This window comes from Mangifera indica, chromosome 4 (genome assembly GCF_011075055.1).
Source record: "Mangifera indica cultivar Alphonso chromosome 4, CATAS_Mindica_2.1, whole genome shotgun sequence".
Classification (NCBI taxonomy): domain Eukaryota; kingdom Viridiplantae; phylum Streptophyta; class Magnoliopsida; order Sapindales; family Anacardiaceae; genus Mangifera; species Mangifera indica.
Window position 1 is genome coordinate 536348 of NC_058140.1, and position 27154 is coordinate 563501.

The 27154-nt window shown below is 33.1% G+C and overlaps 3 protein-coding genes across 5 annotated transcripts; 2 read left to right on the plus strand and 1 right to left on the minus strand.

Moving 5' to 3' along the window:
• The first annotated feature begins 7793 nt into the window (after positions 1-7793).
• LOC123214522 (LEAF RUST 10 DISEASE-RESISTANCE LOCUS RECEPTOR-LIKE PROTEIN KINASE-like 2.1) lies at positions 7794-10821 on the plus strand. The gene is made up of 3 exons (XM_044634336.1): positions 7794-8690; positions 8773-8829; positions 9563-10821. The coding sequence occupies exons 1-3, from the start codon at positions 8015-8017 to the stop codon at positions 10654-10656; spliced, it is 1827 nt and encodes a 608-aa protein (XP_044490271.1). The 5' UTR covers positions 7794-8014; the 3' UTR covers positions 10657-10821.
• A 1076-nt stretch (positions 10822-11897) lies between these two features.
• Positions 11898-16363, minus strand: LOC123214523 (probable protein phosphatase 2C 15). 2 transcript variants are annotated; one of them, XM_044634337.1, is made up of 9 exons: positions 15860-16363; positions 15111-15539; positions 14520-14691; positions 14247-14400; positions 14107-14170; positions 13875-13982; positions 13588-13713; positions 13229-13461; positions 11898-12377 (listed from the first exon to the last, which is right to left on the minus strand). In XM_044634337.1, exons 2-9 carry the CDS (start codon positions 15321-15323, stop codon positions 12155-12157), a joined length of 1293 nt encoding a protein of 430 aa, XP_044490272.1. In that variant the 5' UTR covers positions 15324-15539; positions 15860-16363; the 3' UTR covers positions 11898-12154. The 2 variants fall into 2 exon arrangements, with proteins under 2 accessions (XP_044490272.1, XP_044490273.1); XM_044634338.1 differs by lacking the exon at positions 15860-16363 and adding an exon at positions 15637-15794.
• A 4526-nt stretch (positions 16364-20889) lies between these two features.
• Positions 20890-25807, plus strand: LOC123214525 (nicotinamide adenine dinucleotide transporter 2, mitochondrial-like). 2 transcript variants are annotated; one of them, XM_044634339.1, is made up of 10 exons: positions 20890-20916; positions 21399-21477; positions 21617-21712; positions 22299-22405; positions 23178-23226; positions 23391-23503; positions 24379-24473; positions 24682-24770; positions 24886-24980; positions 25131-25807. In XM_044634339.1, the coding sequence occupies exons 1-10, from the start codon at positions 20905-20907 to the stop codon at positions 25527-25529; spliced, it is 1134 nt and encodes a 377-aa protein (XP_044490274.1). In that variant the 5' UTR covers positions 20890-20904; the 3' UTR covers positions 25530-25807. The 2 variants fall into 2 exon arrangements, with proteins under 2 accessions (XP_044490274.1, XP_044490275.1); XM_044634340.1 differs by lacking the exon at positions 20890-20916 and adding an exon at positions 20981-21307.
• The last annotated feature ends 1347 nt before the right edge of the window (positions 25808-27154 follow it).

Here is a 27154-nt window from a genome sequence, read left to right on the forward strand (position 1 = left end):
ACACAAAGTTGAATGGTTTAATTCGGATAGAGTTCCTCCTTTTTGGTCAATAAAACACAAAAAGTATTGAACTAGTGAATTGTCTAACGTTCGTTTTGCCCTAAAAGCAACTGTAGCCAAAAAATGATTATGATTGTTATCTAGCAGGAGGCCAATGCCAAATAGATCTCCATGGAAAGTTTAATTGTTTTGTCGCCAACAGAACAGGTATCACAAATTACATTGAACTACTGGGGCTGGTTAGATACATCTCCAGTTTCAGGTTTTACCTACTGCTGCTTTTGTTAGGAATCCACATTGGTTAGGAATGGAACTGGGTGTGGGTTTATAACCTTTAGCTAGTTTTTGGGATGGGAGATATCCAATAATACTTTGTAAGAACGCAACAAATGGTATTAGAGTGCATCGTTAAAGGAACAATCTCTTGTAAAGGGAGGTTTCCGATCCATGTCAATGTAGTTCTCAAACTTTTCCCATCTTTGGAGGCCTAATTGAGAGGAGGCTTCGTCATCTCTTCTCCACATGGGGCACCTAAATTCAAGTTTGATAGTCTTGGGCTGGTGATTATGGTGTACAGGATGTGTGATTCCCTCGGTTTGGAATAGAATTGGTTATGAGTTTGTAAGTGTGAGAGAAAGTTTTACTCTTTAAGTAAGGTTTTGCGTGGGAGTGGACCAAGAGGGCGTAACCAACAGTTTTTCACACAATTATACTTTTTCACCTTCTCCATCTCAGTGCACACATATTGACTTCCAAGTGATTAAGAGTCAAACATGTGTTGAATATTCTGATTTTTGTATGGTTGAATTCGCTCTGGAATTAAATGTAACAGGTGAATGTTATGCTTGTATTAATGCACGAGGGCTATGCCAAACTGATGGCAAAGGAAAGTTTAAATGTTCTGTGATAGAAAGAACAAGTATACACTCAAATTACAATCAAAATCTTGCAAAGAATTCATTTGAATATATTCTCTGCTTATTATTCTTTGCTTCTCCAAGTCTTCCAGGAAGCTTATACCATTTTATCTCTAACTTGTTGCAGGCGATGGGAAATCAGGATGGAAGCTAATCATAGGACTTTGTAAGATACCTCTCAACCATATATCTTAGAAAATATATTTTCTTCTAATTCTTTTTGCTTCAACTCATAGTTTTTACAACAAAAACGAAAAAGACAGACGGTAATGTAGTATTGTTTTCTCTTTTGATATCAGAAGATCTATATATGCGTTAGATATATGCTTGTCATCTTCACATTCTAATGACTCCTTTCTGCGATCAAACCTTGGGTGGGGAATAAGTGGTCTATAATCTGCTGGGTGTAGCCATGATATATCCCAGTATACGTGCCTGACTTAAATTCTTTTAGGTGCTTTATTTATTTCCGAGTCCTTTATTCTATATCAATTTTCCTAGTCAATTAATCACTTATTGTTATAAATATAATAGGATAAATGAAAGATGATGAAGCTTTGAGAGAGATTTATAATGGAACAAGGAAGAAATAAAAGCAAAGAAATTGATAGATTGATTTTCTGGATATAAAGAAGTAAAATCTACCTTACATGAAGAGAGGTCGGGGTATTTATAGGAAATTTGCTGCCCTTCAGTCAACAAAAATGACATTTTCCAAACAATTTTCCAAGGCATTTAATGCCTTCCCATTATCTTTTTGCCAAAGTTAAATACATGTGGTGGAAAATCCACCATCTGCAACACTCTCCCTTGGATTTTCACCACTTACAAATAATTATATTAACCTTGTTAAGGAAAAACTCAGTAGAATAAAAACTAAAGCAAAAGAACATAATTATTAAATGTTCTATAAGTTAGCGTTGGACGTACTTAAACTATCTCATTAAAAACCTTACTAGGAAACCCAATGAGACAAAACCTAGTAAAAGAAAAAAGAGTACAATACACCTTTTGTCTAATATTTGATAAACTTAAAAAATTTTGCCTAATAAATGCTCCCTCTGATAAATGCTCTCCCTCTTTGTAGTAGGATTAACTCGATTGCCTGTTGAGCCGCTGCATACCGATGTTATACACTAATTTCTCAAATGTTGATGTCGGTAGTGTTTTAGTGAACAAATCTGTAAGATTTTCATTGGATCTTATTTGTTTGACATCAATCTTTTTACTTTGCTAGAGCTCATAAGTGTAAAAAAACTTCAGTGAGATATGTTTGGTTCTATCTCCTTTGATGTATCCACCTCTAATTTGGGCAATACATGCTGCATTATCTTCATATAATATGGAAAAAATATATGTTATAGAAAGAAGACTGCATGCATGTCGAATATGATAAATAACAGACCGTAACCATATACATTCTCGACTGGTTTCATAGAGAGTTAAAATTTCTAAATGATTTGAAGAAGTTGCAACCAAGGTCCGTTTGATAGTGTGTCATTATAAGTGAAAACATATCCTGTCTCTGAACAAGCCTTATGGGGGTCAAAAAGATAACTAGTATCTAGATATCTAATCAAACTAAGATTTTTAGGGGATTTAACAGAATAGAATAATCTCAAATCTCTAATTCCACATAAGTAACAGAGTATATGTTTGATTTTGTTCCAGTGGTGACGGGTTAGTGTTGCGCTAAATCAGGCTAATAAATTAACTGTAAAGGATATATTCGGTCTCGTGTGTTGGGCCAAATATAATAAGGTTCTAATGACATTAAGATATGATACTTCAAAACCAAATATCTTTTCATCTTCGTCTTGAGGATGAAATGGGTTCTTTTTTAAATCAAAAGACTGAACAACCATTGGGGTGCTCAAGGATAAGCATTATTCATATTAAAGCATTTTAATAATTTTTCAATATACGCTGATTAATAGATAAGTATTCCATTTGAATTGTGCTTGATCTGTAGGCCGAGACAATATTTTTTTTCCTTAAATCCTTCATTTCAAATTTCTTTTTCAGATATTCAGTAATTTTTTAGAGCTCTTCAGGAGTCTCAATTAAATTCATGTTATCAACATAAACTGCTATAATAGCAAATCTCGATTATGATCTTTTGATAAAGACACATAGGCATATAGGGTTATTCATATAACCCTCTTTTTTCGAATATGCACTGAGGTAATTGTACCACATACGTGCAGATTGTTTTAATCTGTATAATGATTGTTGTAATTTAATTGAGTACATGCCTCTTGAATTGACCCCATTTACTTCAAACAATTTGTATCCTTTAGGGAGTTTCATATAAATTTCAGTATCCAAATTTCCATATAAATAAGCAGTAACTACGTCCATTAGACGCATATCCAGTTTTTTAGAGACTGTTAAATTGATTAAATATCTGAATGTGATTATATCCATCATAGGTGCATATGTTTCATCAAAATCTATACCAGGCCTTTGGGAAAAGCCTTGGGCTACAAGTTTGGTTTTATATCTAGCAATTTCATTTTTCTCATTTCTTTTTCTCAAAAATAGCATTTATATCCAACGAGTTATACGTCTTAAGGTGTTGGAACTACAGGCCTAAACACTTCACGTTTTGCTACAGAAACTAATTCTACTTGAATTGTTTCTTCTCATTTAGGCCAATTATGTTTTTGTTTGTACTCAACCATAGTACGTGGTTCAAAATCATTATCATTCAGAATTTCAGTAGCTACTGCAAATGAGAATATATTATCAATTATAATTGTTTCACGATTCCACATCTCTCGTGTATGAACATAATTTAATGATATTTCAATTTCTCATTTTTCTATTCTTCATGATTTTGTACCACTTTAGGAGTTTGTGCCACTTCAAGGGCTTGAGTCTCTTCAGGGACTATAACCTATTCTAGAGAAATATTAGAAAGTATGAATTTTTTAATTATCTTAGGATCATCATAATTGATATTTGTTTGATTATTTGTCTTATTTTTTCAAGAAACAGTGTTCTTCGATCCAACAGGTCTACCATGCTTCTGACGTGAGGTAGATTGATCAGTCACAGCTCGACTGGACTGTTTAGTAGTCACATTGATTCTTGCTGGTGCATTAACAGCTGAAACATGTGATCTTGTCACTTTTGTCATATCTACAAATGCATCAAGTATTTGGTTAATAATAATTTGTAAATGCATTATCCTTTGCACTTCAGTTTTACTTTGGGATGTGCGAGGATCTAAATGAGACATGATAGGTGCATACCAAGTAAGTTCATGCCTAACTTCAGGAGGCATTTTCTTTTCCTTTAAAGATGGGAAAGTTGTCTCATCAAAGTGACAATCTGTAAATCGTGCAGTAAAAAGATCACCTGTTAATAGTTTCAGATACCTGATAATGGATGGTGAATTATATCCAACATATATTCCTAAACAACGTTAGGGTCCCATTTTTGTGTGTTGAAGAGACGTAATAGGGACATATACAGTACAACAAAATATTCTCAAATGAGATACATCAGGTTGGTAACCAAAGATCAATTGTAGGGGAGAATATTGATAATAAGAAGAAGGTCGCAAGTGAATTAATGCTGCAATATGTAATATAGCATGTCCTCACATAAAAGTAAGTAATTGACTTTTTAGTAATAAAGTGCGTGCAATTACCTGGAGTCGTTTGATAAGAGACTCAGCTAATCCATTATGTGTGTGGACATACGAGATTGGATGTTCAACCTCAATTCCTATAGACATGTAATAATCATCAAATATTTTGGATGTAAATTCACCAATATTATCTAGCCATATTGACTTGATTGAATAATTTGTAAAATGTGTCTTTAATTTGATAATTTGTGCTAATAGTTTAGCAAATGCAACATTTCGAATAGGGAATAAACAAATATGAGACCATCGTATAAATGTATCAATTAAGACCATAAAATAATAAAATGACCCACTTGGTGGATGAATGAGTCCTCATATATCCCCTTGAATCTTTTACATGAATGATGGGGATTCACCTCTAATTTTAGAGGGGAATGGTCTTATTACTAATTTTTCTTGAGAACAGGTGGTGCAAAATTGTTCACTAGACAATAAAATTTTATGATTCTGTAATGTATGTCCATGTGAATTTTCAATAATCATATGCATCATTGTAGATCCTGAGTGGCCTAAACAGTCATGCCAAAACAGAAATACTTTTGGATCAATGAACTTCTAGTTCGATACTGCATAAGTTTCAATTGCCTTTATGCTTGTATAATACAATCCAGATGATAAAGCAAACAGTTTTTCTAGTATAAGCTTTCTTTCAGAGGTATTACTAGTTATATAGATAAATTCTCTACCATTTTCACTCATGGTTTCAAGATGATAACCATTTTTTCTTATATCTTTAAAACTCAATAGTTTTCTTCTAGATTTACTTGAATATAAGACATCATTGATGCTTAATTTGATCTCATTGTTTAACATAATTATGGCTCTTTTAGAGCCTTCTATCAGATTGATTAATCTTGATATAGTATTTACTTTAGCTTCAATTAATGTTAAAGTTAAGAAAAATTTCTTTTCTTTCAGAATTGTGTACATTGTTGCACTATCCACCAAACACATATCTCTCACATCAGCTTTTGAAGTCAACACTTCAATTTTAGAGTCCATTTCCTTTTATTTAAAAATTACATTAGTTATAACGTACACAAAATATTGAAAAGAAGAGAACATGATACTGAAAGACAAAATAAGAATTATGACTCCAAAATAAATATATATGATGGACTTATAAAAATTTTAGGCATCCTTGTTATTATTCAAGTGACTCATATTATTATTCTTTGAAAGATGATTTGAAACATCAAGAATTATTAGATCGACAGGATTTAAATTATCAAAAATTTAATTCTTATGGGTGCTTAATATAAATCCACCCAATGTTTGTGTATACTATAGGTACACCACCAATGACATTTATACCCACATTTATTGTTTTGTGGTTTACTCTGCATTATAATTTACTTCATCTCACTCTTAGTCCACTTGTGGTGGTGTGACTGAGATTTTCTATTATTTCTTATATCCATGATAACTACTTTTGATAGTTGCATTCAATTCAGGGAACAATGTAATACTTATGAGGTGAGTTACTCATACTCATAATAACTACTTCTGGTAGTTGTGTTCACTTCAGGGAACGATGTATAATGAAAAAATATTAATTCAGAATTTCTTTTTCTGATATTGCTACTACAAGAGTATAAAATAAAATGTGAAAAATATTTTATCTTCCACATTCAGGAAAAGATTCTAAACATTACAGAGTTATACTAAATTATAGAGTCATTTGGAGTATTATTAAATTTGATGTTCACATCTATCTTTCAAATTTCTCCACAAATTTATATGAATTTATCATTATATTCATATTTCAGTTTACAATCCTTCAGGGATATGATGCCGAAAAATAATAGCTTTTATTTGTCCTTCTGGGATATTTTATTTGGGCAATTTTTCAAGGCTTATAAATTATAAGTGGAGAATCATGTAAAAAACTCATTTAATATTATCCATCCAATTTTAGGAACTTCAGATTCAATTATTGTCATATTTACAAAATAACTGATTTTGTAGGAGAAATATTTGGATTAATTTTGGAAGTTTCAGGTCCATATATTATCTCATATCTATAAAACTTTCTTCTAGTTTTGTAATTAGTATTCAGAATATTATAATACGTATTCTAATTATATTTTGGACTTCAAGTCCATATTTTTCACACTTTATGTAAACTTCAGGTTGTAAAGGTGATATCATTATAAAAACTTTGATAAAACTTGGGACTTCCGGTCTATAAATATGTATTCTCATGATTTTATAAACTTCAAGTTGCAAATTGTAAAACTTGGGACTTTGGGTCCATATATATATATTTTTACGATTTTACAAACTTCAAGTTGTAAATCGGATATGATTATTATAATAAAAATAAAGATTCAGATAAATAAATATTCAAATAACTAAAGATGCAAACAAATAAATATTCATATAAATTGAATACAATTACTATAATAAAAATAAATATTCAAATAATATTAGGATTTCTAGTTCAGATTCTTGGTTTTAGTAAGTTTCAGGTTACAAATGATATTTATGATATTTATAACTTCAAGTCTAAATTTATGATTTCGTAAACTTCGGGTTACGAATGATATTCAGGATTTCAAATCCAGATTCATGATATTCAGAACTGCAGGTCCAAATTCATAATTTTGTAAACTTCAAGTTACAAATAATGTTCAAAATTTCGAGTTTAGATTTATGATATTTCATACTTCAAGTCTAGATTCATAATTTTGTAAACTTCAGGTTACAAATAATATTCAAGATTTTGGGTCCAGATTTATAATTTTGTAAACTTTATATTATAAATATGATACAATTATAAAGAAAAATTAAATAGACGCATGATAGAAATTAAAAGATAACTAAGATATCATAATTGGGATATCTCTATTTATAATATAGAAGCAGCATAACAACATAACAGAAAGATTATAATATATCTGAATTGATTGTATTGATAACCTATTATAAATATAATAGGATAAATAAAAGATAATGAAGCTTTGAGAGAGATTTATGATGGAACAAGGAAGAAATAAAAGCAAAGAAACTGATAGATTAATTTTCCGGATGCAGAGAAGTAAAATCTACCGTACATGAAAGAGACGAGGGGGTTATTTTTAATAAATTTGCCCTCCCTCCAGTCAACAAAATGACATTTTCCAAGCAATTTTCCAAGGCATTTAACGCCTTCCCATTAACTTTTGGCCAAAGTCAAATACATGTAGTGGAAAATCCACCTTCTGCAATACTAATCACCCATTTTCCCAGTCAATTATTCACATATTACCCATTTTTCTCTCCTGATATGAGCTTCAGAGGACTCCAAGTCAACTCCTGTTTTGGAGATCAAATAACTGAGAGAAAACAATAACAGAAATGATATATTAAAAGAAGAAGTTCAAAGATTTCTTGATAAAAAACAGTTGATTCTTGAGGAAGCTGTTCTTATATCTGTTTCCAATTAGGGAATTTTCGAATGTTTCGTGTCACTTGCTTTCTGTTCTTCATTATCTCTCGTCTTTTAGTCCTGACCTTGGCTGTAGAAGAAGAAGGAGGCAACCCCAGATGTAATCCTTTTGAATGTGGATCTCTGGGGTCCGTAGGCTTTCCCTTCTTCGATGGAACAAATCGTGGTTGTGGATTCTTGAAGCTAGACAACTGCAGTGAACAAGTTCCCAGGATTAAGTTGCATGAAGATTGGCCATGGTTTTATATTACAGCCATCTCTCAAACTAACACAATCACCCTTCAAGAAAATGAAACGTTTTTGAGACCTGTGAACTACTGTGCCTACAGAAATTTGAGCCTTCCAAGCTCTCCTTTTTTATCGGTTGAACCTTACAATCAAACCTTTTTCAGATGCCCTGCTGCAAAAAATTATACAAATTTGACTGCGGTCTGCGAACAGAACAAAAACTTCACTATTGGTGGCGACCAAAGTGGCTCAAGTAACGAGAAATTCGGAAAACTTCATCCTGATTGTTCTGTGATTCAGCTCGTGGTGAACAAGACTCAAAAGCGTGCGGACTTCCTAAAGTTATACACTGGTTGGTTCCGTCTTCAACTGAATGTAACCAGAGAATGTACGGACTGTTTTCAGAGAGGCGGCGTGTGTCAAGACAACCAGGGACAGTTTCAATGTTCTACAGACGGTATGATATAAGAATTACATTAGGCTTTCGAACCACGTTTGTGAATATAAGAGTAACTTATATAACATTTTTGTATCCTCAGTTGCAGGCCAAAACGGAGAAGATGGACACTCGGTACCGACGTTAGGAATAGCAATCGGTAATATAATTTAATCAAATTCTTATTGTTACCGCATAATTTATCCTTGTTTATCCAAAACCGGGTATTTTCTCAATTCTCTTGTTACGATAAATATATTCGCTACAAAATTGTGATCATATGTTTAAATATACTAGGATTATCTTCCTAAACAAAAACCTATTGGGACTCTTATTTCTAAACCAAATCATATTAGAATTCTTATTTCTTAGGAAATCTTCAAATATCTTTTCTGGGATAAACTCAAACTGCATGTAGCATCTAATAGTGGATAGCATCCTGTCAGTTACATGATGAGGAGCCCGCTCACAAAGAGCAGTCGTTGCCCCCTGACTGGGCAACAGGACCCGTATTCATCAGTGTAACAAAGTGGTTGTCAACTCCAACATTAAATAATCTTTAGCTAACTACAAAGACTTTTCTGCGTTTGGTTTTTTGTTTTGTTCCCCTAGTTTCCGTAGCGTTTCAGAATATATGTTGCACTTCCATTCTTGTGTGCTTATATACTATATTTGTTACACAAAATCTTGAAGTTGAGCTACAAAATCAAGATCCACATCTGTTAAAACAGTTATTATATCAAAGTCCTTTTTACTAGAACTTAAGTTTCTGTTTGAAAGTCTCTAACGATTAACTTCCTAGTGGCATGGATGACTCTCCTAACTATACAAAATTTTCTTCTACAGTTTGCCATCCTTGTGCTCTGTTGATTCCATTCTTAAATTAATTGCAGCTGTAGCAGCCACAGGATTTTCTATATCGATAGTTCTGGCCATTTATTGCTGGAGAAGATTGTCACAGCATAATGCCATCTTCTTCTGGGAGAAGAAAACCAAGGATTACCAAAACATTGAGGCATTTTTAAGGAACCATGGATCCCTTGCTCCTAAAAGATATAGTTACTCGGATATTAAGAAAATTACCAATTCATTTCAACATAAACTAGGCCAAGGTGGGTATGGAGCTGTTTATAAAGGTAAGCTATTTGATGGTTGTTGTGTGGCAGTCAAGGTTTTAACTGAGTTCAAAGGTAATGGTGAAGAATTTATTAATGAGATTGCTAGCATAAGTAAGACTTCCCATGTCAACATAGTCACTCTTCTTGGTTTTTGTTTTGAGGGTCGAAAAAGAGCTCTCATGTACGAGTTTATGTCCAATGGATCTCTTGATAAGATCATACACGAAAAAGGTCCAATAAAGTGGGAAACATTGTACCAAATTGCAGTAGGCATAGCTCGAGGATTAGAGTACTTACACCGCGGTTGCAACACGCGAATTTTGCACTTTGACATAAAGCCTCATAACATTCTACTGAATGAAGATTTTTGTCCCAAGATATCTGATTTCGGTCTTGCTAAAATTTGTCCCAAGAAAGAAAGTATTGTATCAATGACAGATGCAAGAGGAACCATTGGTTATATTGCTCCAGAAATGTTTTATAGGAGCTTTGGAGCAGTCTCTTACAAGTCAGATGTTTATAGCTATGGAATGATGATTATAGAAATCACTGGAGGAAGACAGAATAACAATGTTCAAGCAGAAAATAGCAGTGAATTATATTTTCCACAATGGATTTATGAGCGTTTGGAAGAAGACGAAGAACTTGGACTGCATGGCATTTCCAATGAAGATGATAAAGAACTTGTAAGGAAGATGATAATAGTGAGTTTGTGGTGCATACAGACTAATCCTTTGGATCGGCCAACAATGAGTAGAGTTGTGGAGATGTTGGAAGGGAGCATCCATTCCTTGCAAATTCCACCCAAGCCTTTCCTTTCTCCAGCGAGATCAGCCCCAACAGATTCCTCAATTAGCCTAGTAAGCTAAGTAGCTCTCTCAAAAGAGATAATTTCACCCCTAGAAGTAGCGTTTTCAAATTCATATCTCATTAAGACCATCACTTGCTCTGTACGGTGAAAATGTTTATGTATTGATCAAAATCTCTGCTTTCCAACTCAATTCAAGCATATGCTTTTTTCAGAGGCACTAAAATGGAACTCAATATGCCAAGAATCCTACTTATTAGTATGGAAAATGGATAAGAGATTGTCTCATAAAAAAGAGAAAAAATATGAGTGATCTATCATGTTTCGTCCAAACCTAAGTTATGTCCAACAAAATCAATATTATTCAATATTTTCTCATATTTTCTGTTATAATGAATATTTTTGCTACGTAATTGTTATCACTCTCATACAAGAGAATGATATGAATATATACATTATGATAATCATTCCTAAACCAAAATCTATTAGAACTTTTATTACTAAACCAATCTCTATTTGAATTCTTATCATTTAGAAAAATCCTAAAACGACTCTTAATGAGATAAATTATAAACCAAGTTTAGCGTCTACCAATGGGTAACGTCTAACAGGTAGCATCATATCTGCTTCATGAAAAAAATTATTGATAGTTAAACCCCACTTTCAAACTCAACATCTACTTTCAAACTCAAAGACGTTGTCCCTTGCTCCCCCACCCGCTCGAGAGCAGACGACTTGTCCACTGACCAGGCACATAAGATCCTCATACGCATCAATGTAATGCTTGATACACAAATTGGTCATCAATTCCAACAAATCCCACCCAAGTCTTTTTCGTCTTCTATTCTTTGGTTTGAGTATATGAGATAAACTCAAACTAAACGTAACATCTACCAATGGGTAACATCCAACGAGTAGCATTTTATTCGCTAAATGAAAAGAAGCGAGTAGAAGGTAGTTCAACACCACTTACAGGCTCAAAGATGCTGCCTTCGCACCTCACCCACAGAGAACAGGGGCCCTGCCCACTGGCTAGGCAGCAAAATCCCCATAAGCACCAATGGAGCACCTTATACACAAAGTGGTCATCAATTCCAACAAATCCCACCCAAGCCTTTCTTATCTTCTCCTAGTTCAAGACCAGATTCTTCAACACCATTATTCAGCCAAGATGAATATAAATGAAGATTTTCCCTGATTTCAAGCCAAACTTGTGTTTCTTCAGTTGAGCTATATATAATTCTAAATGGCCAGAGATCAACCAGGACATGGAATCAGTATAATACTTGACAGATCAAAGCATTCAATAAGTTCTACCAGACTGAACTTTGTATTTCTCAGGAGATCCAAAACATCATTGCACGTGTCCCTCAATTAACTCCTCAATAAACTCTTTTTTAAACGCTAAAACTTATTTTGCATTATTTTGAATATTACAATATTACATATACAATTGATGCAGCAGTGCAGTAAGGTTCAATAAATTGACAAGCTTACCAGGATTGGGTACAAAAAATTTGAATGGAGGGCAAAAGAATAAGGTAGTTAAATTAAAGAAATTATGCCACCTCAACTCCGCTAGGCCGTTTTCCTTCCATGGCATCCTTCTTGTTACGACAATCAGTGCAAAGAAAAGGTCCTTGCCAGGGTTTTGAGCTGGTGGAGAAGATGGAACCAGCATGGACTGAGATGCCCTCACTTGGTGCAAGGTCAACCTGGCATACAGCGCATGTGAAAAGACCAGTCATTGATTGTGTGGTGGTAGGTTCATCGTTTCCCAGTCTGCAAGATTCAAAATAGCAATGACTTTAATGTAGATACACATGCATGAGCACAAAGTTGTCACAAAATAGAAATCCGGTTGACAAAAAGCAGAATATTGAAAAAAAATTTGATAAGGCAAATGAAAGATGCACGGTAGTTTACATGCTCAGGCCTAATGACTAACCCCACAACTACTGTAAATTAAAAATTTAATTTTGATATATCTTTCACAGAGTTCGAACCCATGCTTTGTTGCTTGGTAACACTCATCTTCACCACTTAGGTTATCCTTTGACAGTAATATGTCACTTTTCTGAAGAAGATTTCACTGAATTTTGAAGTTCTGGCACAGATGTGGGCCCACAGGTCCTACTCCTTGTATGAAGCAATTAATGAATGCAACTTTTCAAGAATGGCTATCATAAAAAGTAAAAGCAGTCTAGTTCTATCAATATCAAATTCATCCCACTTTTCAACTCTAAAAACTATGTACTCAGGAACATAGCATGTGCACCTATACCCTTGACAGACTAAGTCCCAACATATATATCCAGTAAGATTTCAATTTAAGACTAATGTCTTTTATAGAAGTTGAAAGAACCTATCAATCCTGGAAATGGAAAAAATTAAAAACAAATAACATGTTTAAATTTAGATGGTCAGAACATGACTATAATCGGTCTTTTCTCAAGTTTTTCTTCTCCCATCTCTTATTGTTTCCAACTGCATACCTAAGCCAAGTACACCTAATTTAAATTTATACTACACAACTTTTACTAGAGAAGAACCACAAATGGAGAAGTAGATTAGAAATCAATGCATAGTCATGAGCCTCTCCAGTTAATCAAAAAGGCAGAAGAACTACCAACCTTTCAGCCAGCATTGCTGACCCTTCTTCAAACAGTTCTTCAACTATTCCTACAGCTGAAAGCTTCTTAGATAGATTATTAGCAGAATCATGGGACTTCTTCCTAAATAGCAGCGCCCTAAACTTGTTCAGCTTTTTGGTTGGAGGAGAAGGCAGCACTGAATTGTCAGGTGGAATTATGTCAACAACTATGCAAGTCGTGTCATCTTTCAGTCCTCTTTTCCTTAAGGCTTCCTGAACAATGATTCATCAAATGAAATAAGAAACTGGGATGAAAATTCATTAAAACAAAAGTTAAGCACCCAACTGAAATGCAGGACCACCACTGCCTATTATTAAAGCATCAAATTCTCAAATCACCTTCACCACTTGTCTAGCAGCAAGTTCAGCTGGCAATCCACGGCAAGATTGAGCTGCCATTTCTGAAGATAGGGCATCCCAGATTCCATCAGAAGCAATAATGAGTCTCCCGCCTGCATTTGAAAGCTTTTGCACCAATGAAGAATGTTAAAATTCACGGAAAGGCCGGTGTAGTATTTTCAATCTTAAATGCCAAGGAAAATTAGACAAAGATGCACAGAACACTGAACTAAGAAAAGAAATAATACTTCACAAGCAAACTTAAATAGAACATAAAAGATGGATACCTTCACTTGTTTGACGTATGGTATTGGTACAATAAACTCTCCAACATCCATATCTCCAATTGACCTAGAAAGGCATAGACCACCAGGCCAACAACGGAGTGGACCAATCTGTACAGGTTACGCAAATCTTATACCATCATAAAGGATATTAATATTAATTGAGAGAAGAAAGAAATCATGGTGTGAAGTTAAGGAAACTTAGGTAATTGAATAGTATAAGAGAGCACCTCACCTCAGCACCACCAACAATGCTAAGCCTCCCAACTTCACCTCCACTTGCAGTTACACGTTCTCTCCTGCATTCACGGAACAACTAATTACTATTTCCATTTACATTAATGGAAGAAATGAAGCTTTGAGATAGACACACACTCTTCCACGTTCTCTTCAAGTCTATGGTCAACAGTTAAGCTGGAAACAGCACCACCTTGAGCTTCTAATATACAACGAGAGTCTCCTACAGATGCAACAGTCACAGTCCATCTGTCAACTATTACAAATGTTGCTGTGGTACCAGATGTTTCTCCTGAAGATGATTAAACAAGTAGGAACATTAATAAGTTTTCCTTAAATTCATGACAAGGTGGTTCAAATACAGATAACAAAAAAAAATTGAAGGAGACAAAAAAAGGGCCAATTCCATGCCTCTGCTCTGAAATTCCTTGTCTGTCTTCACAAATCCAGCAACTAGAGCCCGAGGTAAAGCCTGAAGCCACTCATCTCGCCCAAGCCCACAGGGAATAGCACCTAACACATGATTCAACAAATGCTCCCTCGTATAAATTGCTGCAGCATTCCCATTGTGCCCATCAAAGATCTGAAATTAGCATTAAACAGTAAATCATACAGAACAAAAAAGACAAATACAGCCAAAGAAGATCCAGCGAAGGATGAAACCCAAAACTTTACATCCTAGCTAAATGATGCACATGCAGCACATCTAGGAGATCAATAAATCTAAATAAAGTTTACTGCAATTCATTTGACAAGCTAGTCAATCTACTTTAGTTGGCAGATTAAGCAAAGTTAAGCTTGAAAGACAACAGAAAATTTATGAACCTAGGCATCAACAAAACATGATAATTTTCTTTTGCCACTGAACGTAATTAATCCAGCAGAATAAAATGTCCCACAACAATCCAAAATCTGAACTAAAAACAGGCACATGAAGTTAAATTTCGAAAAACCAGTCTCTAAACAACTAGGATTTCCCAGGAGAAAGGGGCCAAGAGTTACCGCAAATATGGAGAAAGTAGATGAAGAATTCCCAGGTACTCTTTGACAATCTGTCTTAATCAAGAAATAATCCTCCCCTTTCCTTGATTGAGCTGCATGCCCATATCTAATGGTTGGCTTCTCCATCTTCTCACTCTTCATCTCCCTGCTGATCAAAGCAGCAAGAGGCACAAGATCACGATGATGATGACGCTTCCCTTCTCGAGATGCCATATCTACCACTGCAATGTCTTTGGCTACAACCCAAGACTTCAAATTCTCCAAACCCTTGGCCTCACAAGCATACTACTCAACAACTTGAGATCAAACTCGGCCCTAGTCAATCAAAATAGAAATCTTTCCACTAAAAATTCACAAACTTGACCAAAACTTCAAACTCAAACACAATCACTTCTCAAAATCAACACAAAATGAATTTCCCAACTTGATCTGCATCATCAGCCGCAAACCAGAAAAAATGTAAGCTTCCAGATAAAGAAACAAAATCATACTATTAAAACAAAGCAATTTCACAAACTTCACTCACAAGAACAAATCAGTGAACATAAACCACCACAATCCACTGATATATTAAAACTTAAAAAGGCATCAGACAAAATATTTAACAACTAAAGATGCCAACTTGAAACGAGAAAGTTATTAAGTTTCAAACTTTTTTCCACTGAATTTTTCTTATTTTTTTCTTAACAAGTGAAAAAACAGAACATGCTTCCAAGAGACAAGAAGACAGAACAGGGAGCGTAAGTTACCAACGAGAATGTCAGAGAGGCGTTTGGACCAAAGCCAAAATGCAGATCTGCAAAGACCAACAACAACAACAAAAACAGCAGCATCCACGTTGCAGCTAAACAAAAGAGAGAAGAAGAAGAAGATATCAACACGCAAAAGCAACGCGTTTTGGTGACAAGATATGAACTGTAAAACCCATCAACTTGAGAAAAATATTATATCTTTCATGGATTGATACATCTTATATAATACACTGGAAGAAACCCAGTTCACAGGATAAACAAAAATTGAAACTTTGCATATAAAAATTGATATTTTTTGAAGAGAAAGGAAATCCCAGAAAGAAATGTATGGTTGCTACAAAAGACAGCTCTTTTTGTTAGTATTTTTCTGTTGAAGTTGTTCTGTTTGGGCAATGAGAGGGAGTCTGAAAGTAAAGCTTTGGTGACATCAGAAAGTGATCTGGCAACAAGTCCACATTCTACTTCTGTTAAAGTTGGTCTGGCTTTCCTTGTTTTTGTGTTTTCATGAAATTAAATTAAAAAATTACCCTTTTATTAGTTTCTTGAAGATAGTTTGAGAAATGGTGAGGGCCCTTAAAAGCAACAAAGAGGGTCTGGTTTGAAATTTTATAGAGACATAACAAAATTAAAATTTTAATTCAAGTAATATAATAATTGAATAATTGGTTATTAGATTTAAATTTTTATTTTGTTTGATATAATCAGCTTAAAGTCAATTAGATTAAAAAATAACTTTCGATTATATGCAAAAAAAAAGAATAAAAACAACTCAAATAATAATTATTCGTTACAAAAAAAAAATTGTGCAAAATAGTGTGTAAAAGTTAAAATTATGCTAATTGAATCACGTAAGTATTATGTATCGAAAATTTAATTTTTTGTATCTTATATTGAGTATCATATTATATTATATTATATGATACAATTTTTAAAAAATAAAATAATAAAAAAATAATCTATATGTTATCATTTAAAATAATCATAAATGCTTTTAAAAAATTTAAAATTTTTTATATACACCCCTATTATATTATTATTTTCTTTAAAAAGTACATTGATTTGTATCAATAATATGTATCGTATCATATGATACATCTATTATATCGTATTAATTTAATATATCTGATAATACGTATCATTTTCTACATATAAATATTATATCGTATATCATAAAATACTAATAATTAAAATTAAAATCAATATAATTAAATCTTATCTGAGTTGAATCAAAAAAGTTTCAATTTGAAATTAGCTCAAATCTAAAATTGTCAATTTGATATTTACTATTTTAGTATAAAAATAATTTAACTTTGAATTCAATTTTATTAATATTATGGGAATAATCCAAATTCATAAGTAGACTAAATTTGTAATTTGTTGAATTAATTCAACTTAATATATATATATATATATATATATATATATATATATATATATATATATATAATTTTAATAATGTCATTAATTTGATCATCAATCAAACTGGTTAATACTCAGGCCGATCCCTTGATCATATGGATGCTCACATGGGGGTATGAAAATATTGTTTACAACATTACCAAAAGTTTCCGAACTTTGAAGTAAAATTTTGGGGGGACAGTGAAAAAGTGAGTGGTTGTGTTGTCGCTGTGGAGCGTGGATATGGAAAAAGGCTGACACGTGAGTGAAGGGTGTGCATGTGTTTCTGTGACGGCAATAATGTGTATGGCATGTGTACACTATTCTGATTTGGCTGTGTTTTGATCATCATTTTTGTACGGTGATTATTTTATTTTATTTACGTGGTCCCATTGGTCCTCGCCTAGGGGTTTGCAAAATAGTCAGGTGGAACAGGAATCGCAGGGGTTTCGAGGTTTCAATTCCTATCTAGTCCGGTTTAACATAGTTGATTCTACATGTGTCGGTGGATCGGGTTCGGTAAGGTTGGACTGACTCTAGTACAGTCCATCAGAACCATAGGTAGGATTGGACTTAAGTTCCGTATAATAACAGCTTTTCAGATTGGACCGACTCACAAAATTTATAAAACCCACAATTTTTATTAATTATACTATAATTATTAATTAATTTTTATATTATAATTATTAATTAATTTTTAATTTTTGTTAATTATATAAACAATAACAAACAGTCTACGTCTAGGCCAACGCCCTGTCTAGAAGACCTATAGGCCAACCCTAATATGCTACAGTAATAAATTAGGTTTACCAAACTAGGTTTGACCCCTCTAATCTATTCTAGTTATAATAGTGAAATTAGTATTATACAATTTTAAAGAGTTGTTTTGGTGACAATAAAGATTTTTATATTTAAAAAAATTTCAGTTTTAATCTCTCTTGTTACAAGATTAAAGTATTAATTTATATAATATAATAATGATAAAATTAATTATTATTAATTTAATTTAATTTATTTGATATGATTGAATTTACATCAAATGTATGACTGATTTTTGTAAAATTTCTTGTTAAAAAAATAATAATAATAACAATTCCACATTAAGATTCCGATTACACCCGTTCAAAGAGGTAGAATTGACCCAAAATTAATCCAAACCCAAAGATGTATCAAACTGAGTACTTTTCTTTAACTTGCAGTTTCTCTGAGTTTACCTTGAAGAATATGCATACTTTCTCTCAATTTCTCGAGAATTTCTTGTAAAACAAAAAAAAAAAAAAAACCTGTCTATCAAAACCTTACAGTTTTAAGTTTTAATATAAGTTAAATTTCTCTCCAGTTAACACTATTTTAGATTTATCCATTTGCCTTTTGATTTTAACGAATTTTGTTTGTTAATTTTAAAATCTTACATTTACATCCTTAAAATCTTATTTATTAATTTTAAATATATAAAGTAATTAATAAATATACAAGTTACAAATTTTAACTGTAATTTGTTGGGTAAATTTGAGTCAATCATTTATATCATAAATGCAATCAAGTCGAGTTGAAACCTATTAAACCTTGGTTTGGCTTGATTGCAACTTTTGTACGAATCACTCATCAAAAGTTAATTATTTATCTAAAGTTTTGGTTTAGGTAGAGAGGTTTCAGTTAAACCTCTTATGAACATTTAAAGCAAACAAGTTATCACACTCGGACTAATATAAACAATAAATAAGAATAACACGTGATTTATTTTAATTAATCGAAAATATTATTATATCTAACATAATTAATATTACATCAATATCTCACTAATTTTTTTATTAATAAAATATATTTATTAATAAATTATTATATAACTTATATAAGAGAATAATATATCTATATATTTTTATTTTTATTTTTATTATTAAGACAGACTCTTGTATAAACTTAAATTGTTTTTGGATCTGGAGATGCCTTGCCCGCTAATTGGGGAGTGAGACCCCCACCTATGAACTAAGCAATAAAACCTCATATGCATTGCATCTTATAAACAAAGTGATTCGACAATTCTACCTGTCCTTCGAAAACGGTGATTGACTCTTTACAACTACTACTTACTTATCTACTTGGATGAAATGGTGGGATTATTATAGAAATGAAAGCATTTCACCTGCTTCCTGAAAATCGATGAATTTGATATTTATGGAGCCACTAAATCCTGCTTTGACAAATTCTGTTCCCTGGGAAAGCTGCATTTCTCATTAAATATGGTAACTGCATCTGAATTCCCTTGGTTTGGGTTCACCAAGTGCATGAATAAATAGGGCAATGTGCATGCATGACAAGTCAACAACTCTAAAACTATGCTAACAATGTATATAGAATCCCTCACAAGATTATGCCAATAATTTTGGTATCCAGTTATTAAACATGATATCATTTATTGTGGGATTTTCAGTACATTTTTTTCGAGGGTTGTCTTCTTGAGTTTGAGTTAGCCGCAAAAATTATATTCGACAAGTATCTCTTTAAAAATGCAAGTTATCAAGACGATATAACATCGATTCAACAAAGGATATGAGTAGACTTTCTTACTTAAGACAACAAGAAAACTTTTGTTCTACAAAGAATTTATTTCTTTTCAATAGAGGGAGGCATTGGAATATAATATTGTGGTAGTCGAAATGACAAATTCCATTGCTACGTTACGATATCTCTCTTCTTATATGAGAGTAACTTTGACTGAAAATTTTTTGTACTGTAGATGACATACTTTAATCATCAATCATGATTCCTTCAAACAAATGCAAGCTTATCGACAAATGTCTCTTTTACTTGTCTCTTCTATTACAAAAACCTTTTGATCGTAAAACTTAACTAGGTGATTTTTTATTTACATTCACAACTTTTCGAATAAGTCATGAAATTAAGTTCTCATTTTGGTGGAGGAAGTATGAGCCCTTTAACAACGGTTTGAGATACAGGCCAGATGTGTTTCAACTCATATTCTTACTAGTGTAATTTCTATTACGGTCCAACAAATATTTGTATAGCAGGTATATTCGATGTAGGAGTATACACGCAGGACGCATTAGCCCAATAAAGGTTTGAGACCACAAAAATCAGATCCAGTTTATAGGAAGATTTAGTAGGTGTTTTTCATTGGCCCACTAGTTTGAGCCTACAAGCCCAAATTACCGTTAACATCGCCTCCCAGAGGATGCAATGGGCCTGGCTTGTTGGACTGGTATCAAGGTCTAAGTTGGCCCGACCCAAACCCTAATAAGTTTAATAAATCTTGTGGTTATGATTGGATTCGATCCGAAGTTTTCATACTTGGGATCAAATAAGTCAAGTTCAAACCAATGTTAGACTTATTTTTGTTAAAACAAATCGAGTTTGAATCGATTTAAAAATTCAAATTTGATTTAATTATGGATAAATTTTTTTTAAAAAATTCTAATAATATTAAAAGTTTAATTCATCAATCTCGAATAAACTCTTCTAGAAGCAAGGACCGAATCTGTATGAGATAATTTTGCCAAACATTATACTAAAGTTTGATTCAATGTAGAGCTTGGATCTACAAAATTTAAGTTAAGAGTTAGATTTATTTTCATAAAACGAATCAAGTTTGTATCGATCCTGCATTGGAGCTCGAGTCAAACGAAATGAAGTTCATGGTAATTTAACTCTTCAATTCCTGATTAAATCTTTCAGATTCTGACTGAGTCTCTCATTGGTCACATTAGGAAAAAAGAGTTATTCCATCACTACTTACAAAGTACAAGTGCCCCACGCTTTCCCATTTACAGCATCTTGTAAAACAAAGGAAATTGAGAACAACTCAAATTCTTCAGACCAAACCGGAGTATACGCGAAATTTAGTGCAAAACATTAAAGAATCAACGCAAAGGAGTTTCCTAAGCCGAACCCACTGACATTTCAAGCCCTTCAAACAAGCCAGTCGATTTCTATTCAAATTCAATTCAACCTGAACGAGTCAAATGTTACCCAGAAACCGCATCAACAACAAGCAGTTCTTTATACAACAAATATAAATACTTACGATATGTATGCACATATATATATGATGCAAGTGTATGTATATAGTTATATATGTTATAGATAGATATAGATCTGATTTGCTTTGGGATTGTTGAAGATGAGTGGAGCTGGGGATTCGTTAAATTCTCGAACTACTAGAGACCTTCTTGCCCACGCTGTTGCTGGAGCTTCTGCTGGTATGTTTTATTGCTTTCTTTGTTAATTCTCTTTTTGGGTCTGGTGGGGTTTGAATTTTTTGTCAAATTTTAGAATTTAGTGTTCAATTTGAGGGTTTAAGGACTGTCTCTTGATTCTTTGTTTTTGTTTTTGTTTTAGGTGCAATTGCAGCGACTTTTGTTTGCCCATTGGATGTTATCAAGACGAGATTACAAGTGCATGGCCTCCCTCAAGGGCCGCAGTCGGGAAGCAGAGGTTAATTCTTTGAACCCTTTTGGATATTAGTTTTGGTGCTAGTTCTTGTAGTAGAGTTGAGTTGGAGTTTGAAATTTTAAGTCAAGGGCTGATATAGTTTTCTACCAAAGTCAAGTGAAATTAGGAAACTGGTGCTGCATACTAGTTGGGTTCTGAAGAGGAAGAAATGATTTTTATAGATTATTTGGAATCTCCATATGGTCATCGGCCATGAAGTTTCAAATGAAACATTTCATCAAAATCTAGAAATGAAGACAGGGCGATGTTTGTGAACTTAGAAGATCAATAAGACAGTGTAATTTTGTTCATATTTAGAGTGAATGGACTGCCTATTTGAGTTTTGTTCCAGAAAAATGTTGTAATAGTAAGCTGGTAGCAGTCAAATAGGAACTGCGCAAGACAAACCAATGGGCCTGAAACCTAGTTCTCTGTCTGTAAAGTTGTAAATGCCAACATGTGATGCATTTTCATTCTGAAGAAAAGTCTGCATTTCTAAGACTTTGATACATATTTTTATTACTAATTTTAGCTGCTATCAATATTCTTATTGGTGCTCTTCTTCTTCTTCTTTTTTAACTTTGCTCAGGTAGTGTCATTATTGCAAGTCTACAGCACATATTAAAGAATGAAGGCTTCAGGGGAATGTATCGTGGCCTCTCGCCGACAATTCTAGCATTACTTCCAAATTGGGCAGTGAGTGCTGCTTTCAATGATTTGTTTCCAGAAGGGAAAAAAAGTGCATGAAACCACTCTACATTGTTCAAAACAAGCATTATTAAAAATTATATATTGTTTTGTTGATTTTTTTTCTTCGTATCATCTATTTGAACTATGCTAAGGTTCTCTTTTAGTCAGTAGGGCCAAGAGATGTACCATTTCTATGTGTGACTTAATTTGTGTTTTCTCAAGTCTACTTTACCCCACTCTTTCTTCTCTTGTCAAATATTTTAAAATATCCCTTAGTTGTTTGTTCAAAAAGGGCATTCACAGTTTTTGGATACCTATTTATATCTATCAATAAAAGCTGCAAGTTTTTAAAACATGTTCTATATCCTCCCTTTTTCTCTGTCAAAAGCAAGCTTTCAGCCAGTTTTCTCAACAATTTGTAAAAGGCCATGTGATTGTGGCTTTTCTGAAGCAAGTGTGTCTTTCCTAGTCTTTGTAATGTTTTTTGTTGCATTGAAAAGGTATAGTCATATAACAAAATCATTTAAGGATCACTCTTCAAAGAACCCCTCATCCTGGTTACATGTATGTCAGCTAACTTTTATTTGAAAAATTTGGGAATTTCACTGGCTTGTATTTATCCGACACGTTTCTTGGAAAATTATTTACAGGTCAATTTTCTGACTTGATTAGTTTAATGTATCATTTAATAATTTATTTTCTTTTGGCCAAGATTTGAAAATATTATTTTGTATCTTAGAATTTTGACAAGTTACAGGAGTGATCATTTTATATGTAGGTATACTTCGCAGTTTACGAGAAACTTAAAGGCCTACTCCATTCACATGGTTGGTTTTTTTCTTTTTTTTCACTTGACATATTATGTGTTTTACTTTATTTGAATTCTTAGGAGAAATGTTGTTCTGTTGTTTAGATCAAGTTATTGCTGAGCCAAGTAGACTGTTGAATGATGTGTTTGGCTCCACTGACATTCTCTATTGACATATTGTAGGGGATAGCAATAATCAGATCACAGTAGGTAAAAATATGATAGCTGCTGCTGGTGCTGGAGCTGCCACAGCCATCACAACAAATCCATTGTGGGTTGTTAAGACCAGACTCCAAGTTAGTGCATTATCTCTTGTTTGCAATATCTTTATATATTTAAAGCTTAGAATTCTGCACTTGTGTCTATAACATCCCTGGTTGCATGTTTGATTTATGAAAAATTATTTCTAGGGTTTAGTATATAAAAATAGATGTGTCTATGAGAATTTTAAAATGGAATGCCACCTATACTTGGTTATTGGACTATGTTTGTTTGTTTTGACAGAACGTTCCTTTCTTTGTCACTGTCTCACTGCACATCTGAAACCAGGACTCTTATAAATTGCATAGGTTGGAGTTTGAGCATTCAAACTCCTTATCAATGATTTTACAGATATAGTTCAAGAGGCATTCATTTTGGACCATAATATAATTTCTCTCTTGAAGCAAATCCAAAGAGAGATTAGTCATCGTCAGAATAATAATTTAAACTTTTTATACTTATATACATTCATATTCATGTTATAGATTTTCTCCCCATCATGCACCTCATATCTCTTTTCAGTCTTAAAGATAGAAAAATATTACGTGTGCCCACAAATTCATACACATGAATGGATTATCAGATTGGGTAGTAACATTGTGTTATTGAAAAATGTTTGAATAACCCCTGAAAGACACAGTAATTCCCCGACTAGCTAGAAAATGCTTCAATTTGCTAGGAGAACCTGGTTCAAAATAATGTTGCTTTTGACTCATTAAAGTTTCATTTTCTTTTTTTTTTTTTTTTTTTGGCTCTATTTCTTTTATACAAGATACAGTGTGTTTGTTGGAATGATAATATAAATTTCATTTGTCATTTTTTTTTTCGACTTGCATTGTATTGAGTATTTCACATCTATACTATTATTGTTGTTCTATCTTGGCATTCATGTATTTTTCATCTTTTCTAGACTCAGGGAATGAGATCAGATGTAGTTCCATACAAAAGCATACTTTCTGCCTTGAGAAGGATTACACATGAAGAAGGGTTTCGTGGGTTGTATAGGTCAGTAGTTCAGTTTCTAAATTATGAAATCTGGAAAATTTTCTTCTTTTATCCAACCTGTCAAAGCATTGAAGTAAAAAATGGGTTATTGACTCAGTTTAGTAGTCATTCTCTCCTGGAAATTATTTTATTACATTTTTAGCTGGACCTAAATATTTTCTTTCAATACTTATTGGTCTCTTGGTGCTATTTTCATGGTCCATAACAGTGGCATTCTGCCTTCGTTGGCTGGAATCAGTCATGTTGCTATTCAGTTTCCTGCATATGAGCGAATCAAGTCTTTAATGGCAAAAAAAGGTAATATGAAGATCTTTATCTTTTGTTTATTTCTCTTCTGGGTTAAAGATTTTGAATCTTTCCTTGATTTGTAATATTTAGTTTTTGCTAATCATTTTAATTTTTGAGTCGTCAGAGAATACAAAAGTTGATAAGCTAAGTCCTGGGAGTGTAGCAATTGCCTCTTCCGTATCAAAAGTACTTGCTTCCGTGATGACCTACCCGCATGAGGTATGTTTGGCTATGCGCTCTTCACTGATTCATTGGCAGTGGATGGCCTATCTCCCAATTATGTCTCTCTCTCTCTCTCTCTCTCTCTCTCTCTCTCTCTCTCTTGTACTTGAATATACATTCGTAATCTTTATGCTGCTTATAATCCAGGTTATCCGTTCAAGGCTGCAAGAGCAAGGACAGAACAGAAAGGTTGAGATGCAATATGCAGGAGTGATTGATTGCATCAAGAAAGTGTTCCAAAAGGAAGGTCTACCTGGTTTCTACCGAGGTTGTGCAACAAATCTGTTAAGAACAACTCCATCTGCCGTTATTACATTCACCAGTTATGAGATGATACAAAGGTTCTTGCTTCAGGTTCTACCCCCAGCTAAAGAGCATTCACAAGCGCACCCTACACCTAATGGAAATGTCAAGCCTCAGCATCAAAACAGGGGAGCTGGGGACAAAGAAATCGATCCTATTTCACAACAAACACAAATCCAATCAAATAAGATTACTCCGTCAATTCCTCTGGGAAACAAGGATCACCTAACGGCAAGACACTGATCCATTTTTGTTCTTCCAACTTGCTTCCCTGTTAGGGAAATTTTTCTAAAAAATTTGAGCAGCATAAACAACTGTCAGGGGAATAAAACTGTACCTTTTTTTTTTCTTGAATTGAATTATGTTGATTAGCTTCATTATCCCCTGTTTCTGCTGTTCTTCAATTATGTTCTTTTCAGATGTGTACGACCCAAATTCATTTTCTCCGAATATTTTCCCTCAAAGTCATTAGAATGTTTCATTTCAACCTGGAGATATTGGAATCTTTTTACTTTGGCAAAGGTGATATGATTGAATAATGAGTGTGGTTGAATTTTCTAAGAAACAAATACATGTCCGGGACAAGCATCAATGTTTCTTGTGTTGCAGAATTGGAATCTCTTGTTCAAAAATGATTTATTTTTTGGCTTTGGAAACTAGATGAGGCTGACGGAAAACTGATTTCTTTAGGATAAATGCTGGTTTTCATGCTCAGAAGAGGGGTTAGAAGTATAGATGTACAGAAATTGTGACTCATCAAGCATCAGGACTGACATTAAAAAAGGCCAAAAGACTTGTTCCCATCCAAGGTTTAGTTTATTCTCAAACTTCGACCTATTAAGTTTTAAAAACTTAAATATCTATTTGTCAGTTATTAAAGTTAACAAAATCTTTAAATCTAAGGGTATAATTGTTATTTAACATTTAATATTAAAAAAAATAAAATTTTATCTTAATTTCCTTTATAAATTTTATCTCAAAACTTAAGTTTGAGAGAAAAATTATTAATTTTTAAAATTTAAGAATGAAAATGAGATAAAATTTTATTTCTTTTAATTTTATTGATAAAATGATAATTATATCTTTAGATTTAACTGATTTTATTAACTTTAACAATTAATAATTGAGTATTTGAGTTTTTAAAACCTAACTTATCATAATTTGAGAATAACCTAAACCTTGTGTGGGAATAAATCCTTTGGCCATTAAAAAATGACACATCTTGCTTTTCATTCAAATGCCAAAGCAAGCTGATGCCTGAATGCTTTCTTTATCCCTGGCTCTATCAAGGATCAAGTGTTTGGTTGGTCCCCTTCAAAAACCCACGTCCCAGTCTCCAAAGCACCTTTGGAAAATATCCCACTACAAGAAAAGCACCCTACATCATAAACCAAATCAGACTCAATTTTTCCTATTCCATAAAGTTTGAACGCAGGAGGTCTTTTAAATCCACTAGATTTTGTCAGTTTTGATCTTTGTTAGTTTGGCGATTTTGCTTTTAAAAGATATCCATCTCGAGTAAATGAGTTTATATTAAGTGGGATTTTTGGTATCAAAGCAACCTATAACATATTAGAGAGAACACCCGATAGTGTTTCCATAAAACGCTTTAACTTTTATTGGCATCATAGTTTTACCCTAAAAAATTGACAGATAAAGGATATATATGGAGATTTTGGACATTAAAATAACCCTTTAATGGAAAGGATTGGAGAGAACACTTGATATTATTCCTGCAATGATATTATTATTGATGTTGTATCGATCTGCATGTAATAGACTACTTAAAACCGAATTTATATTGACCTGATGAAGTTATCAGTGCCATTATCAATGTTGTCCACTTTATACTTAGTTAACTTAATAAT

What these genes read in the sequence shown, in the direction of transcription:
- LOC123214522 (XM_044634336.1), top strand. Translation starts at nt 8,015, where the DNA reads ATGTTTCGTGTCACTTGCTTTCTGTTCTTCATTATCTCTCGTCTTTTA. An exon ending in GTTTCAATGTTCTACAGACG is followed by an intron (nt 8,691 to 8,772) that starts GTATGATATAAG and finishes TTGTATCCTCAG; the next exon opens with TTGCAGGCCAAAACGGAGAA. An exon ending in GACGTTAGGAATAGCAATCG is followed by an intron (nt 8,830 to 9,562) that starts GTAATATAATTT and finishes AATTAATTGCAG; the next exon opens with CTGTAGCAGCCACAGGATTT.
- LOC123214523 (XM_044634337.1), bottom strand. Translation starts at nt 15,323, where the DNA reads ATGGCATCTCGAGAAGGGAAGCGTCATCATCATCGTGATCTTGTGCCT. An exon ending in CAAGGAATTTCAGAGCAGAG is followed by an intron (nt 14,401 to 14,519) that starts GCATGGAATTGG and finishes AATCATCTTCAG; the next exon opens with GAGAAACATCTGGTACCACA. An exon ending in TCAGCAATGCTGGCTGAAAG is followed by an intron (nt 12,378 to 13,228) that starts GTTGGTAGTTCT and finishes TGAATCTTGCAG; the next exon opens with ACTGGGAAACGATGAACCTA.
- LOC123214525 (XM_044634339.1), top strand. An exon ending in AGGCCTACTCCATTCACATG is followed by an intron (nt 23,227 to 23,390) that starts GTTGGTTTTTTT and finishes GACATATTGTAG; the next exon opens with GGGATAGCAATAATCAGATC. An exon ending in TTGTTAAGACCAGACTCCAA is followed by an intron (nt 23,504 to 24,378) that starts GTTAGTGCATTA and finishes CATCTTTTCTAG; the next exon opens with ACTCAGGGAATGAGATCAGA.